At 42.5% G+C, this 17,467-nt stretch overlaps 1 protein-coding gene across 2 annotated transcripts in view; it reads left to right on the top strand.

The window, feature by feature from the left end:
* The window catches only part of zzz3 (zinc finger ZZ-type containing 3), a 28,895-nt gene that overhangs the window by 6,142 nt on the left and 5,286 nt on the right, over positions 1-17,467 (top strand). For both annotated transcript variants that reach the window (XM_023965439.1, XM_023965440.1), the window contains exons 2-9: positions 835-2,833; positions 9,780-9,918; positions 10,090-10,237; positions 10,338-10,450; positions 11,071-11,142; positions 15,308-15,409; positions 16,790-16,885; positions 17,309-17,458. In XM_023965439.1, coding sequence (XP_023821207.1) covers positions 900-2,833; positions 9,780-9,918; positions 10,090-10,237; positions 10,338-10,450; positions 11,071-11,142; positions 15,308-15,409; positions 16,790-16,885; positions 17,309-17,458 — 2,754 coding nt within the window. In that variant the 5' untranslated portion in view covers positions 835-899. The remainder of the gene's footprint in view (positions 1-834; positions 2,834-9,779; positions 9,919-10,089; positions 10,238-10,337; positions 10,451-11,070; positions 11,143-15,307; positions 15,410-16,789; positions 16,886-17,308; positions 17,459-17,467) is intronic.

Genomic DNA, 17,467 nt, shown 5'->3' with positions numbered 1-17,467 from the left:
TTCCCAAACGCTACAACACATTTTCTGAAGCAGGAGAACAATTTCCTCAAACACGATTTTCAAAATATAGGATAAATGTATAAAATACTTGACTCCTGAGTCAAAAGCTCTCTTTAAAGTTTTAATGAAGACTGTTGTCATAAATAACACATTTTTACTGTAAATCCAGGTTCACATTAATTGCACCTCACCGTCTTCAATTGGATTAAGGAATGGAGAATGAAATGGAAGGAAAACTGTAGCTTTGGCCTGGAGCTCATCAGAAATTCTTGTCCCTTTTCTGGGTCCATATTTTTGGTCTAGGTTAGTCTTTGTGCAGTTTGGTCCTTGATGCAAGTTTGGGTCTTGATGCAGGATCAGGTCTTGGTGTGGGTCAGGGTCTTGGTGCAGGTTTTGGTCTAGGTGTAGGTTTGGGTCTTGGTCCTGCTCGGATCATGGTGCAAGTCTGGTTTTTGGTCTGACTTGCTTTGCTATGTTATTCATCTTTGAAGCCGCTCAACTGTTCTAGACCTTTGCAAAAGTGTGTCCAGTTTTAATCAGTTGTGTGTTGATGGTGACTACTGTGTTGGAACAGAGGTTACGTTTTTTGCTTCTTTGTGTTAACTTTTTGCATCTCGCGTGTTGTGGATGCCAGCTGTGTTCATAGAGTGAAAATGTGCCATGTGTTCTGCTGTGAGTGGACTCAAATTGTGCATTAACTGCAAATTGTGTTTTAGGTTAAGATCAGAGATTGATGTTTTTGGGAAGAGTTCAGTCAGTTTAGAGAATGGCACTTAGTGTTTCAGCAGTTGGAAAATTTGTAATTAAAGTTATATTTTTCTTTTTGTCCTTCAGGTGCCCACATTCTGCTGCAGAGGAGAGAGCACCAGGATGAGGAGGCTGTAGGCACCCGCGGTAGTATGGCCGCATCCCGATCCTCACGTGTCACAAGGTCATCAGTGGGACACAATGGATTGGATGAGAACTTTTGTGGTCGAACTCTCAGAAACCGTAGCATTGCCCAGCCAGAGGAGAGCTCGGTGCCTTCTCTACCTAGGGCACGCTCGCCCAAAAAGAAGCAGGAGTCCAGGCAGGAGAGCAAACAGGAGTCGAGAGATGATATCAAGCAGGAGCCAAGACAGGATGGTAAACAGCAGTCAAGGCAGGAGTCAAGAGACAACAGTAGGCAAGGGCCAAAACAAGAGTCCAAACAGGACAAGAAGATGGAGTCAAAACAGGAGTCGAGGGACGTCTGCAAGCAGGAGTCGAGGGACGTCTGCAAGCAGGAGTCGCGGGACGTATGTAAGGAGTCTGAGCAGATGTCGGGTCATTCAGCAAATCAGAAGTTGGAGCAGGAGTCAAAGGACAATTGCAGGCAAAAGTCAGAAGACAAATGCTTTCACGAGTCAGAGCCAAGGCCAGACAGCAAACAAAGTGTTAGACAAGATTCAAATCGGGATGTTAAACTGGACAAAAAGAAGGATGAGAAACGGGATACTCACTTGCAAGATCGTCAGCAACAGGGCACTTTGAAAGGTCTGCGAAATGACTTCAGTTTTTTGCAACCTGAGACCGATCAGTGGACCAGCTCCAGCAAACGAGGTTTTTGTTGTTTAGAAAAAAACATTAACACAGAGAAGTCTGAGAACTGTGACACTGAAAAAGTGCAGCGGGATACCTCTCCTCAAATTAAAAAGGCCATGCGGTTCTCTCCTTCTGAAGAGCCTCAGGGACAGGAAGAGGCCCAAAACCTCTTTGAACTTGAAAGCCCAGTCTCTGTCCCAGAGACCAGTAAGGACAGTATGTGTGAAGAATTACCCAGAGAACACTCTGGCAACACAACACCTGCCTCTCCTCTCCTCAGCACACTGGAAGGTGAGATGAGGGCAGGGGATGCCCGTGCGGAGTTTGAAGGGGCAGTTTTGCTCCCAAATCCTCACGAAACATCCAATGGACTCAAAGACTTGGGTAAAGCAGAGGAGTCTAGCGAACTGTCTGAACAGGCAAATACAAGACCCGCATCGACCACAAACTTTCCGTTGCTGCTCAATGGCAGTCAGACAGAGGCACCTTTGTCCTCTGAACCTTCTGTGCCTTTTACAAACTCTGTCTCTGGGCAGATGGAGGTCTCTGACTTGAGGGACTCTCCGGCCCCATCTGCACTAACATGTGAGGTTGCTCCAGAGGAGCCTGTTCCTGAGTTGATAGTAGCCAAAGAGCAGGAGGTGGAGGAGATGGAGGTTGATATAGTAGGTGACCCACTGTGTCTGGCTCACGAGGAGCAGGTGACGGAAAGTGAAAGTGATGCTAATGGCCAACCACCATTGCTAGTCCAGGAAGCTGCTGCCTCAACCTCCTCTACCACGAACTGTACATCAATCAACATCAACAACTCAGGAGAAACTACACCCCCTCTAACCCCCCCATCCCCCACAGAGCCAGAGGGTAACCCCTCAATATCTTCTAGCACGTCCCCTTCTTTCACAGAGCTGTATGAACACCGATACACCCTTCGGACTTCACCTGGTAGAACTGAGCCTGGTGAGAAGTTGTCCTCTAATAAACTTAGCTCTCCTACAGACAATGGTCCTTTGGAGGCAGAAGGAGAGGTAGAGGAGGGCTATCCACCACTGGAAGATCCCCTTTGTTCAGACTCATTTGGCCCCTCCAGTGAGGAGCAGGTCTCTGCAAATCCTGGAGGAGGGACATGTGATGAAGGCAGCGGTTTTCTGGGGGCTAGACAATGCAAGAGCACCAAGGAGCTGACACAAAGCCAAGCTGCAGAAGAGGAAGAGGAGGAGCCAGATGTATATTACTTTGAGTCGGACCATGTGGCTCTTAAACACAACAAAGAGTATGTGAAAGCTCTTTTAGGATTGAGTTGTACAGTATTATTAGAACATGCAATGTCTTCACATTTTCAATTTAGAAACGATGCAAACCCTGCATGGTTTGAGTTTGGACAGTTTGTAGCCTTTAAAATCATCAAAGTACAACATAAAAAAAACATTCTTTGATAATAACGTTGAAATCGAGCTTTATTAGCTGCGTTTACATGTGCAAAATGTCTTTTATCTGATCAAAGATTGGATTAGACTTGAACTGGTTGCATGGGCTCTGAAAAGTCTCATCCGACAATAACAAAAGTTTGCATACGCCACACATTCGATAAGCATAAATCATTTTTACATGCGCAGAACTAAACTAAAATACTGAAAATGGCTGTAGAAGAAGAAGTAACGAAGTTCCCTTGTAAACGAATATGGCGGCTATTAGCATGTAGTGTGATGATCTTCTGAGCGTGCTTTTTCTTTAGTCATTTTTCTGTACATGATTGCTGAACTCAATCGCATGATTGTGTGCACGGTTTCACACGACTGCATTACTGCATTTCAAAGTTGCCCTCGGAGCTCGCAAACCGTCCCTAAGCTGTGCCTCTGCACCATGTCTCCTCTCCGGGGAGACAAGGTTCTCCTAAATCCGGCAGCTTTCTTGCGCTGAGCAGCCAGCCGGACTGTGGTCTGAAGTCTCATCTGGAGCGCACACCGTAACAAAGCAACCTGCGCTGCTCGCCGACACGTAGCTAAGGAGTCTGGCTGCTCTGCTCAGAGACACGGTTCTCCTGAGCTCACTCCCACAGAGCTGCCGGCCAGTCCCGTTTGTGCTCTGAAGCCTCCTCTTGAGCACACGGCGTCTATGCATGATGTAGAAGCCAGCGCAGTAATGACCCACAATCAGAATAATTTACATTCTCCACAATCGGATCAACAATTGGCATAACTCACCCATCTCAATCCAAAGGAAATTTTTATCCAAAGGAGTGTGATCGGGTCAGTGTTCCGAATGGTGTGTTTACATTAGGCATTTTTAGTCTGACCAGGCGTTTATTCCGATTACTTGTGGCCATGTAAAAGCAGCTATTGTCTCTTAATGAATTGGTGAGGTTTGAACCATTGATTGTATATGAGTACTGGACTGGCAGGAAGTGACTAGGATGTCAGCCATAGAAAATGACTTGCTTTTGGTTCCAACCTAATGAAGTCAATTCAGTCGCCCTTTTTATCATGAGACAAATGTTGCCATGTTGGAACCAAAAAAAATGTTGTGAAGCCGTGAGTAGTATTAGTCAATCTGAGTCATTATGTCTATGGCAACTAATCTCACCAATCAGGAGTGAGCTTGTTGGTAGTCCACACCCCCTTCCACTAAAAGTTTGCTTGGGAAAATCTGTCAAACATTTTGATTTATTTTAGCGTGAGACCAATTTTTTTGAGGTATCTGATTGGTCAGTTGATAACTTGAATAACTTTTACTACAGAAAACATTTCATAAAAAAGAGGATTAACATGTTAAAAAAGGTATCAGAGCAAGAATTCTTATTCTGACCAATAGAATGACTACTTACAGCTGATTATTTCTTTATTAAAGTTCATGGGATTTTGACTTCATTTAGCCAGCAGGTACTTCCTGTTTGGAACGCCAGGGGGAGGAGTCACTCAGTCCAGTTCATACAGTCAATGGTTTGAACAGATTACAGTATCCTAAACTGAGAGAAAACTCGATATAAATCAGCATTGACATTTACGTTCTTGGAAATATAAATCTGCATTAACTTTTTTCATCTACTATGAAGTGTTTCTCAGGGCGTTCCAAGCTTTCTTCTCCACCTAGTCTGCTGCTTCTCTGCATGCAAAGAAGATTGGACATTCTTGTTCATATAGGCTTTACAAGTTTTTTGCAGCTCAGCTGTCCAAAGTTTCATGAAGTCTTTAGTGTGTGGTCACTCTTTTAAAAACTGTTTATATCTAAATAACCGACATGCTAGTGTATTTCTCTTTTCTGATGTACGTGACTAAGTTATGTGCTTTAGCATCCTAAACATGCCATGTTTTAGAGAGGCAAGCATCTGGACCCTTTACTGAATGTATTTTAGAAATGCAGGATTTCTTGTTCTTTAAACCTCTGTAAATGAAGTCAAAGAAAATGGAAACATCAGGGAAAAGGAACATATTTAGTATCCTGACTTTGCCATTTTAGTCTGAGGATCCCACTGTAACTCATGTTGATGGAAACTGAAGCAGGTGGGATTTTAAAGACATCAGTCTTTGGTCATCAAACGTGGGTTAAATTGAACGTGTTGAGTCTAGGTTCTCATCAAAGTTGTTCTGGGTATTTTCTCCTCAGTACATTAGTTTGATGTGCTTCTAGGAATTCATTGACCTCTGTAATTCTGAGGATCAGTTGTTACTGGCTGTCATAAAATAATGCCATCATTATCGTTTTGTTTATTGGAAGTCACGTTTGCTTGAAGTCTCACTCCGATCATCTTTTGATCTATTTTCAAGGCGTTCCCAGTGGTCTTTTAATTATGATCATGCCGTTTTTAGCCCCCCCAAAAAAAGTGTCGTTTTCTAGGACGTACAGTGCTCAGCATAAATGAGTACACCCACTTTAAAAAGTACTAATTTAATCAGTAGCTCAATGAACAAAAAAAAAAGTCCAAACTTTCCACAAGGTTGAGATTTATTTAACATATTAACTTCATAACAAGAAATTATGGCTAATGATCTAACTTGCATCGCATAAACTTCAGTTTTACTTCAATTGGTTGAAGCAAAAATGAATACACCCTGCAACAAAACTACTACATATAGTATTTTGTATGAGCACCATGACTTTTTTTTTTTTTAAGGACAGCACCAAGTCCCCTAGGCATGGAATGAACAAGTTGGAGATATATTGCAACATCTATCTTTGTCCGTTCTTCAAGAAGAACCTCTGAGAACCTGGATGCTGGATGGAGAGTGATGCTCAACCTGTGGCTCCAGAATTCCCCTCAGGTGTTGGATTGGGTTCAGATCAGCAGACATACTTGGCCGTCCAGTCACCTTCAGCCTGTTGTTCTTCAGAAATGCAACAGCAGCTTCAGACGTGTGTTTTGGATCATTGTCGTGGTGGAAAAGTGCTCAGCAACCAATGATGTGATGGCAGCATTTTCTCCTTCAGTATAGAGCAGTTCATTGTTGAGTTCATGATACCATCAATGAAATGCAGCCCCACATTAGGACACTGCCACCACCGTGTTTCACTGCATGCATTTTCCTTTGAAGTCCTCACCTTTGCGACGCCATCCAGTTTTCAAACCATTAGTTCCAAAATCGGGGATCTTTGTCTCATCTCTCCAGAGTATTGAGTCCCAGTAGTCTTCATCTTCTTCAGCATGGGCCCAACAAATGCTAGGCGTGCTTTTTCATGCATGGTTTTAGGAGAGGCTTCCTTGGTGGATGGTAACTATGAATGCCGTTCCTCTGCAGTGTGACCATAACACGTCACAGGAAACCGTTCGTCCAGTTTGGCGTTCTGCTGCTTCAGCTAGCTGTAGTGAACTTGCACAGCAAATTTCTTCAACCCTTTTCATCAGGAGACGCTCCTGTCCAGATGTTAGCTTCTGTGGACGGCCTGGACGTCTCTGTGAGATGGTTGCACTTCCATCTCTCTTAAATTTTTGCATCACTGTTGCTACAGTATTTTGACTGATATGTAAAGCTTTGCTGATCTTGTAGCCCTCACCTTTTTGTGCAAAGAAATGAGTTTCTTTCTGAGTTTTGTGACATTTCTTTTCCATGGGGAGCCAGTGCTGACAGCATGAAATGGGAAGGGCTGTTCTTTGTTAAGAAATGCCCTTTTCTAGTCACCTGTGTGCTGGACACCTGAAATGAATCATTAGGCAAGGCAAGGCAAGGCAAGTTTATTTGTATAGCACAATTCATACACAAAGTAATTCAAGGTGCTTCACAAAACAGAAAAATGCATTAAAATCACAAAACATCATAGAAATAATCAACATAAAATTTACTTTAAAAGAAAAGAAAAAAAAAATTTGAAAACTGATTTAAAAATAAAGGAAGGAAAGGAAAGAAAAGTGCAGATAGGACCTTTCAGTCATATACACGGCTAAACAGAAATGTTTTAAGTCTAGATTTGAACATGAACACAGAAGAGGCCTGTCTTACGCCTTCAGGGAGGCTGTTCCAGATTTTAGCTGCAGAATATTGAAACGCTGATTCCCCTTGTTTAGTTCTGACTCTGGGAATCAACAGGAGGCCGGCCCCTGAGGTCCTCAGAGTACGAGATGGTTCATATGGCACTAACATGTCAGAGATGTACTTTGGTGCTCGGCCATGGAGAGACTTGTACACAAGCAGAGCTGCTTTGAAGTCTATTCTTTGAGGTACAGGGAGCCAGTGCAGAGACCTGAGCACAGGACTAATGTGATCATACTTCCTGGTTCTGGTCAGGACTCGAGCAGCAGCATTCTGGATGTACTGAAGCTGTTTTACAGCTCGTTTGGAGAGGCCGGTGAGCAGGTGACAGTAGTCTAACCTACTGGAGACAAATGCATGAATAAGTATCTCCAGGTCTGGCTTTGACACTATGTTTTTGATTTTGGCAATGTTTTTCAGGTGGTAAAATGCAGCTGATGTTACTGACTTGATATGGCTGTTAAAGTTCAGGTCAGAGTCCATGATTACCCCTAGATTTCTGACTTGATTTGAGGGTTTAAGAGACAGAGAATGAAGGTAGCTGCTGAGACTTTCTCTTTGTTTCTGTGGGCCAAAAATAATAACTTCGGTCTTGTTTGAGTTTAGCTGGAGAAAGTTGTTCTGCATCCACGCACTGATCTGTTGGAGGCAGTGGTTGAGTGAATCCACCGGCCCATATTCACCTGTTGTCAGTGACACATAGATCTGAGTATCATCTGCATAGTTGTGATAAGATATGTTATTACTGCGTATTAACTGCCCTAGTGGCAGCATGTAGAGGTTGAACAGAAGGGGTCCCAGGATCGATCCCTGGGGCACACCACAAGTCAAGGCCATGTAGTCTGAGACACAACTCCCAATTTCAACAAAATACTTCCTGTCTTCTAGTTAAGACTTGAGCCAACTTAGGGCAGATCCAGAGATGCCAACCCAGTCTTGGAGTCTGTGCAAAAGGATCCCATGATCAACAGTATCAAAGGCAGCACTCAGGTCTAGCAGGATTAAGACAGAGACTTTGCCATCATCAGTGTTCAGGCGGATGTCGTTGGTTACCTTGATAAGAGCAGTTTCTGTGCTATGATGGGGTCTAAAACCTGACTGGAAAACATCAAATGAATTGTTTAATAAGAGAAAATCAGTGAGCTGTTGGTAGACAATTGATTAGACTCACCTGTGGTTGAAAGCCTGTTCATTAGAATTTTGAAGTCTAAAGTTTGGCTTTTCTCCCAAGACTCTGACTGGGGTGTACTCATTTAGCAACATGGGCTTGATTCATTTGTTAGGAAAATCACTTTTTGTGTGTGCAAATAACAAATCTTGTTTTCAATCAATGCCACACCTTTATAGGTGTATTTTGTATTATAGTATTTCAGAGAAAATGTAGATTCTGAAAGGACACTAAAGGTAGTGGTGTGTACTCATTTATGCTGAGCACTGTAGTGGGGTTGATCAGAAATTCCTCTCTGTTGTGAGTGGGACACACACACACCAAAAAACACCAAAAGGTTCCTCGTTTTATTCCAATGTGAGCATTTTTGGGGGTCTTCAAGGACCCATCAGTTTAGCTCTGTGTCTCAGCCTCTCATTGGAAATGTTTAAATGTGGGTGCTGCCTTCAGAGCAGGATTGCACTGCTCCTGTATTTGCCGGTAATTTGATCAGAGTTCAGCCGCATGCCAAGTTTGGTTGTGCTGAGTGAGGGGAATTTCAGGCCTCTGATCAATGCAGACAAGTCAGTGGGGGGGGGGATGATGTCGCATTATTTAATTTACAGGACTGATATACTTAATTGATTTAGTTGTAAAACAGTTTGTTTGTGCATCACTGTACTTTGACCATTTATTTTGTACTGGCTCTTTGATGCCACACTGGATCTCCACTCAGAAAGATCAAGTATGAGCTCAGAGATCAGCTGTTCATGGGGCTTTACATTGGGCGTCCAGTAGGTGGCAATGGAGTACCAGACTTTCACCTAGAAACATGAGTTTGCTTTCATCTATGCCTCAAAGTACATTTAGGTAAAGATGCCTGATAGTATTCTGTGCAGCATAGTCACAGACTGCTGGTTGAGTAAACCCGATTTTAAACCTCATTACAACATTTAGTGTGTCGTGTCTTATGGTTAGCTGTGGGATCAATTCTGTCCATGCTCGATTTTCAGTCATGTTTTCTCCAAGCATCCTCTGGATTATAACCACATACCAAGCGTCTGTATGGCTGTTTGTTTGTTTCTCCGCTGAGTCAGTATCTTCTGTCATCCCCGGCGGATCATTTAGATTTTCTTTTACTGCTCCAGGCAACTGCGGGCGTAAAATGCCAACTTGAAGCACTGAACTTTCTACGAACACTGCATTTGTCATGGAAATGTTTTGAAATGTACTTTTTAAATCTGAAATGTTTATGGATCTGGCCGGTGCTGTTGTGTTTTTGTGTTGTAAAGCTGCAGACCTGGATGGGTTTTCTCAGAAAAGTGGCTGTAAAGAAGCAGGTCTTTGACATGTTTTGCAGGTCTATTTGGATCCAGAGCTGCCAGCTGCTGTCGGGATAATTGCATTGAACCTTCTGTAAATGTTTTGATTGCAAAATAGGTGTGAAAGTGGGTTTTGTTTTGAGGTACTGTTTACGCTTCCTAGCACAACTGTTGAATTATGCATGGGCAGTGATATAAAAGTTTCATGCACTGCAGCCCGGTGCCATATTTAATAATGTAGGCTGCTCTGTCATTCTTCACAGCCTAACCCTGCTTTGTTTATGCCAGTTATCAAAGACTGCTGCAGACCATTGGCGTTCTTGAGGCCCAGCGCACGCAGGCCATCCGTGACCTGGAGACACTGGCACATCAGCAGAGTGAGGCTCTCGTCGACCCTATTAGCTTTGTGGAGAAGCTGCAGAAACAGGTAATAGAGGGGCAGAAAAAATATGCAACAGAAAAGAATAGAAAGTTTTTAAAAACATAAGGTTGATGTGCACTTGGCAAACAATTTGGGTCCAGAACTGCAAAGTCATCTCAGCTCTGCAGGGTGGCTCATGTGTCTGTTTTTACACTTTGACCCCCCCCCCCCCCACAGGTGAATCTGGATCTGCCGTGTCCTCAGCGCGTCGTTCAGCTCCCTGAAATCGCGTGGGAGCAGCACACGTCTGGCCTTGGTGATTTTGAGAGGGAATTCTGCGACAAGAAGCGTAAAACGAGGCAGCTTAAGTTGATCTTTGACAAAGGCATGTATGATCATGAAATTCCTCATAGGCTTCTTTTTTGTAAGGGCTTTGTTATTCTTCAAAAGCATGTGGTACCATTTATTTTCTACTCCTTTGACAGGTTTGCCACTTCGACCAAAAAGCCCCATTGAGCCCAAGAAGGAAGGCGAATGCTCCACGGCGTACTCCTCTCTGCCCACCAGTGATGCCCCGGAGAACGGCCTGCAGACGCAGGTATGCGTTTGCATCTCACCCCTGTGCTCTGCACGTCGTTATCAGTCTGTCCTGTCACCACCTCTGTGTCTCAGATTATTATTAGTTCAGATGCAGTGGCAGCACTTTCTAACTGCAGATGGTGAGTCACCAATCTCCTGCAAGTCATCTCACCAATCATCAGGTTACTGCTGTCTGACACCCCCTCCCAAAAAACTCAGTTGTATTCCTAATGCCAGGCATTTTGAAAAACGTTGTCATCAAAGATGGTTTCCATGGAGACACGATGTTCACTCCTCTCCTGTCTTTGTGATTATGCATCACTTTTGCTGCTGTTCCACAAAGGTGTCTTCACTTTGAGCAAACCAGTCTGCTCATTTCTGTTGCTTCTGCTGTTTGTGCTACAAAAGCACATTTGCATTCAGGGTGACAACTCTCTGAACTCCGACAGGATTCCTGACAGTCAGAAGACTTGTTGTGCTTCCGTCTGGAGTCACATCTGACAGCCAGGTTTTCTCTGTCAAAGTGATGAATGTGGAAGTGCCAGGCAGCTCATGTGCAAAGATCCTTACAAATGTTGACACGCCCATTATCTTTGTGTTGTTAGTCCTTTGACGAGCCTTTCTCTGTGTTCCTGACAGATGATCAGGGGGAGGATTTGTCACCCGAATAAACCTGACACTTTTAACCAGCTGTGGACCGTGGAGGAACAGGTTGGTGGCAAGAGGATTACTTCCTTCCTAATGGTTGTATTTACTCGCTCATGCAGTTATTCTTTGGGTGCTGCAGCTTGTTAACGTCTGCTGCGTACTGGCCATAAAGAACAACCTCTTTTTGCTGCATTGTCTGTGGCAGTGCCTGTATTTGCTCTGAGTTGTTTGGTAAATTCAATCAAGTCCCTCCTCTGTCTGTGTGGTGCAGAGCAGCACAGCAGAGATGTACATGGAGACAGTTTGAGATGTAACTGTTCAGTAAATACTCCAGAGGATACAAATGACCTGCAGTAAACACTCTTCTTCATTTCATAAAAGTTGAAAGAAGAAAATAAATTAGTTTTTGTTAAAAAATGCGGTCCATTACAAAATCCTTAAAACCCTCAAAACACTTCGGATTATTTGATGTTTTCTACAAGTTTATGTTTATTCACAAGGAATAAAAAAAAGGAAATGTTCCATCATTCACTGCTGACTTGATGTCAATGCAGTCGTGGTGCAGAGGGGACCTGGCTGCCAACAACAAGATCCACTCAGACATCTTTAGCCGGAACTGGCAGTTCTCGACGGGAACCTCCCTCTGATTTTGGTCAACAAATACCTTTTGAATGTTGAAAAAGACTCATTTAAATAGCGACCGTAACAGTGACGTACCCCCCCTCCCCTTTTTTTTAAGCTTTAACCCAGGAGTGGGGAATCTTCTTGGCCGAGAGAGCCATGAACACCACATATTTTTAAATGTAATTTCGTGAGAGCCATACAATGTTTAAAACTAAAAAGACAAGTGAATGTGTACATTTTATGTAATTTCAACACTTTTAAAGTACAATTAGTCTGTAGATTCTTTTTAATAACATTGTACTGTAGAGGACTGAGTTGGACTGGGTGGCCGTGGGTCGTGTTCTAAGCTCCGGAGTTCATTGAACCCATCAAGAGATCTGATTGGCCCTCAGTTCTGTCGCTCAGCCTGTCGTTGGGTAGTTTGGACCAATGGGGTTCAGCTATGGGCCGAATAAGGAAATAGGAAGGCTGGTGCGGAAGGAGGGAATAAAAAGTTTGGAGAAGCGCTCTCAGCAGGAGAGATTCAGGAGTTGCTGAATTAGTTGGACGGCGTTGATTACGGCCTACAGTAACCAGAAAAAAGAACCCTAAAAGAGGTTAAGTCTCCGTGCCTCAGTGTGGGAAAGAGATGCTACATTATGCTGTTGGTAATAAATGATGAGTATTTCTTAGCATGAATGTGACTTGTGGTTCTGCATGGTGGTTTTGCTGATGGTCTAGTCTGGTTGATACGTGGTGAGTTTAAACTTCATGCCGGCGTTGAGACTTCCATCCGTTAGACGTGATCGTAGGTTGGTCTGAGTGTTCTTTAGATGTGAGAAAGACGCTCACATGCAGACGTGGAGCCAAACATCGTCAGTACAGCAGTACTCATGTTCATGATACCATCAATGAAATGCAGCCCCACATTAGGACACAGCCACGAGACAGACACACACACTCGCACACATACTCTTGAGACTTGAGCACACACTCGCGTTTCATTGAGTGATGCTTGTCTATGAGGCGGCCAACGCGTGTGAGAAGAATAGGGAAAGTCACTGCAAGTGGCTAAAATGCGTGGAGGGGGCGGGGCCTAGAGATAATCGAGCGCACGTAAATATTCTGTGTGAAGGAAACGGAGACAAATATCATCACAACCTGATATGTGCATCTGAGCTATGAGCAAGCGAACCATTGATTCGTTCTTCCGACCTGCAGCTGGTGTACCAGTGCCAGAGTCTACAGCAGGGGTCTCAAACTCGCAAAGCAAACCACGGTTCTCATCATGCACGGCTGTTACGGCAGCACACCGCTCGCGCGGGAGATGGTCAGCTTATATATTTTATATTTATTTTAATGTTTTGTAATGTATGTAGCCTTTTTTTTTAATCAATTGGCATTTTAAATTATTTTAATTGATCACTGAACTACAAAAAACCCATCAGGATACATGTCCCATAATGCATTGTTTTGTAGTCTGTAGGGCAGCTTTCAGTCAGTTCAGTACCAAATTTCCTCCCACCCCTTTCTCCTGATATTTTTGTTTTGATTGACAGGTGATGTTGGAGCAAAAACAAAAATATAAGTCTCACACCAGGTGATCTGTGCAGCGTTTCGTCCATCTGGGTGATCTCAAATTATTGTGCATCTTGGCTGCACCTATTTGGTGTCGCCAACATGAATTTTCATCCCCTAATGTTTACATACATTTAAGTATTGTTTGTAACTGTGAAATGACCGAAAGGTTACTACGGTAATCACTTGTTACTAAAAACTTGTTTTCATTCTAAATTTATGGTATTTTGTTTACTATTTCTACTGTCATGACAGCGATGCTGCTGTCAGTTTACCTTGTTGTTGCATCTTCAAAAGTGCAGAATAAAATGTGACGCTGAATTTGAAACAGCACATTGTAATTTCTGCATCTGTTATTAAAGTATTTATTAGTAATACAGTGGAAATTAGTAGATTGGGTTAGAATGTTGATTTACGGTATGCGCCCCTAAATCTTCTGGTTGTGCCCCTAAAATTTTCAGTTGGGGGCCACTGTGCTCCTAGTGAAAAAAGTTAGTCTGGAGCCCTGGGTAGTCGCCTTCTGATTGGAAGATTGCAGTTTGTTTACAGCTCTGCCCAACCACATTACGCCTTGGGGGGCTGTAGGTTGGCGCCTGTGTGTATGTATGGGTGAATGGGACTGTTACTGTGAAACACTTTGGGCCTTCGAGGAAGGTAGAAAGTTCTATTTAAGTCTACGACATTTACTAATTAATAAATGCTTTTGCTCATTTTAATTTCCCAAATTTCCCACTCCTTCTTTTTCCGAGATGATGAGATGATGAGGTCTCTTGATGTTTCTGAAGGTCCCAGTTGTAAATATGGTCTCAATTGTTTTGGGTCATCCTGGACAGAGGAGACCCGGGTATCGTTCTGAACGTTACAACCCCCAATTCCTTAATGATACAGATTTTGAGAAATATGTTTTAACAAAATGAAATGATGCATTATCGCCGAAATCTTGGCCATATTTTTTCCAAAGTGTGAACTCTTTTTCACAGACTTGTCTCTTAAATCATTTTACAAAACGAAAAACAAGCACAAAAAAGAGAAAATGTCATCGACACATCACCTGAATCAATCCTGCTGTGTTTATCAGTCAACTGACATTGACTAAAGGATTCCCTTAAATCAGTACTCCCCAGGCTTCGGACCAGCACCGCTCCACAGGTTACTTGGTAAGGGGCACAAAAAGAAAAGCGATAACATAATTTGTGTTTTAATAACCCTATTCTGAATGTAGAATGAATCTACTAGAATCTGGATTTATTGAGACAGGTTGTTCCCTCACACCAATCTTTTATGGTTAGGAGGACCATGGTTACTGGAGTTGCATTCATGAAGGGTTCTGTTTATTATTGTTTTTAGAAAATACACATTTTTTATAACAAGTGTGTCAAGGTTCTGACTTTTTCCTTAATAAAGAGAAGAACCACACAGGAGATGAGAACTTTTGCTAGACTTCTGCAGAAGGAGAATCGGTCTGTGACAGCGCGAACTGTCACAGAGGAGTTCTGCCATCCTAGTGCATGGAGCCTTCTTTTTTTGAAAACTGAAGGTTGCAGACAGGAATGTGGGTCATTTAATCAGAAACAACAGGAACATCATATTCTCGTATAATCAGAACTTTTCAGGTCATTGTTTTCTTACTGAAAGATAGAAATGAGACTATCATATTATGGAGATTATAGTGTGCAAGCAAATGATAATTATATAACTCTTAACAAAGTGTTGTATTTATCCACCACACGGTAAAGGCTGGTGTGTACAAAAAATAACCTTGAAAAAATGACCTTAGGGATCAAAATCAGCTATTGACCTAGAATGATTCTTTCAGTGTTTAACAGTATGGAGGCAGTTCAGTTTGAGCCTAAGAAGTATATAAAGTCAATATTCAGCTCTGTAAGGGAGTGATCCACTCTAAAAGTGAAGTCTTAAGTGGAGTTATTTGGATTTTTCTTTTTTTCATCCAGATCACATGACTCATTAGTCGTGTGCAGACTTATTGTTTCACTGTTTGCATTGTTTTCCAGGTTCATGTTGGTCTTCTTGGTTTGTGTTTTGACAGAAAAAACTGGAGCAGCTTCTCATCAAGTTTCCACCAGAAGAAATTGAATCCAGAAGATGGCAGAAGATTGCTGATGAGCTCGGCAATCGCACCGCTAAACAGGTGAAACTCAAAAAGGAATACCCTAGTTTCCACTCAACAGTTCGGTATGTATGTTGAGTGTTTCCATTATAAAATGGACCCATTAAGCCGGACCAAACCGTTGTAACTTCATAGAAAAAGGGAACGGATTGCTTAGGGCGGAGCTGCATTTGTCACATGATGAAACCATCGATTGGCAGAAGGTCAGTCGATGGGAAAGCGCCAAACCAGCTGCGTTTCCAACCATTCAATTGATGTCTTCCAGTCGACATGTTCAGTGAGGTTAAAATTATCAACAAAGATGAATGTGTTTAATGTGTTTATTATAGTTCCAATCACGCACCATATGCAGAACTTTAAAAAACAAAACAAAATAAAAAACATGCAGTGATGCGGTTATCGTCACACCCCTACGTCTGGCACTGCAGGATTTGATGGACGTTGGTCCAGGCTCTGTTCTAGCTCACCGCTCTTGTCATGCGGCGATCTTGCAGGATCTTGGGGGGAGCCCCAGATGGAGGGAGATCATCAGTGGTCTTGTATGCCTTCCATGTCCTAATATTTGATTTCTTCACACACACTGGTGTCCTTAGACAGATCTTTGGTCTTGGCCATAGTGGAGTTTGGAGTGTGACTGTTTGAGGTTGTGGACAGGTGTCTTTTATTTAGGTAACCAGTTAAAATAGGTGTCATTAATACAGGTAACCAGTGGAGGACAGAGGATCCTCTACAGAACAAGTTACAGGTCTGTGAGAGACAGAATGTTTGTTTGTAGATGACTAAATACTTATTTTCCACCATCATTTAAAAATAAATTCTTTAAAAATCAGACAATGTGATTTTCTGGATTGTTTTTCATTTAGTCTGTCATAGTTGAGGTTTACCTATGATGAAAATTACAGGCTTCTCTCATCTTTTTAAGTGGGAGAACTTGCACAATTGGTGGCTGACTGAAAACTTTTTTGCTCCACTGTATCAGGAAAAGCCCCCTGCAACAAATAGCAAGGTCTAGTTGGCACTGGAAAAACAAACATTCTTTGCCATCTGTTGCTGTAGTCACACTACTACTATGACGCACAGCTACGCAATCGGTCCACACTCTGCAGGTCACTGATCTCTTTGTTAAAGAAGGACATCAATGTGTCTCAAAAATGCACGTTTATTGTCAGAAACAGACGGATGAAACTGTTCAACAGCCAATTAAATCAGTCACATTACTTGCATTGGTTTATGCTTACAGTCTACATTGTTTTGATCTCAGTTTTGACACTAAAACATCTGTCTAAATGAGAAAGTCAATGAATAAGTTGAAAAGTCTGTCAATGTATGTTAGTTGTTGTCTGTTTACGTCAAGCTTCTGCTCTTCAGTAATCAAAGCATTTTCCTCCTGAAATGTTGCAGGTGGCCAGTCGAGTTCAAAAATACTTCATCAAACTGACCAAAGCTGGCATCCCTGTGCCTGGAAGAACACCCAACCTGTGCATGTACACTAAAAAGGTAACTGGTCCTCCTCTAGCAGACTGATGGAAAGTCTGTCCATAAATATTCAGCCTTCAGGTACTGCGGTACCAAAACCCCCTAAAGAGGAGGTCAGAGGGAATTGATCAAGCTAAATGGGTTTTATGTAATGCAGGATCCTTTGGAATCTTTGAAGTTAATTATTTAAAAATACCTTGATCCTTTGATACTTTGATCATGTATTAAGCTACTTCACGTCTCTTCTCTTCCATCATATTTTGTCGTAGAATAAAATATAACTCTTATGAATAGCCTATTTTTCTAAATATAAAATATTTTTGGGGCCCAAAGTTGCTCGATTGTGTTGTAACTTTTCATGACATTGTTGTTTTCAAAGTAAAGTACTTTTCTTTGATTTTGAATGTAGTTTTGTATTGATCTGGATTCCTTCCCCTTTGTCAGACATCCAGTAAGAGACAGCACCACCTTAACAAGCATCTGTACCGACCATCCACCTTCCTGACCTCCTACGAGCCTCCGGTCTTCATGGATGAAGATGATGAGCGCTCCATGTTTTACAGCAGTGTTCAGGATCCTTCTGGTGATGAATCGGTCAGTCAC

The sequence above is a fragment of the Oryzias latipes genome, chromosome 17 (assembly GCF_002234675.1).
Source record: "Oryzias latipes chromosome 17, ASM223467v1".
NCBI classification, from domain to species: domain Eukaryota; kingdom Metazoa; phylum Chordata; class Actinopteri; order Beloniformes; family Adrianichthyidae; genus Oryzias; species Oryzias latipes.
Note: the sequence above shows the minus strand (reverse complement) of the source record. Positions and strands in the feature narration are given on the sequence as shown.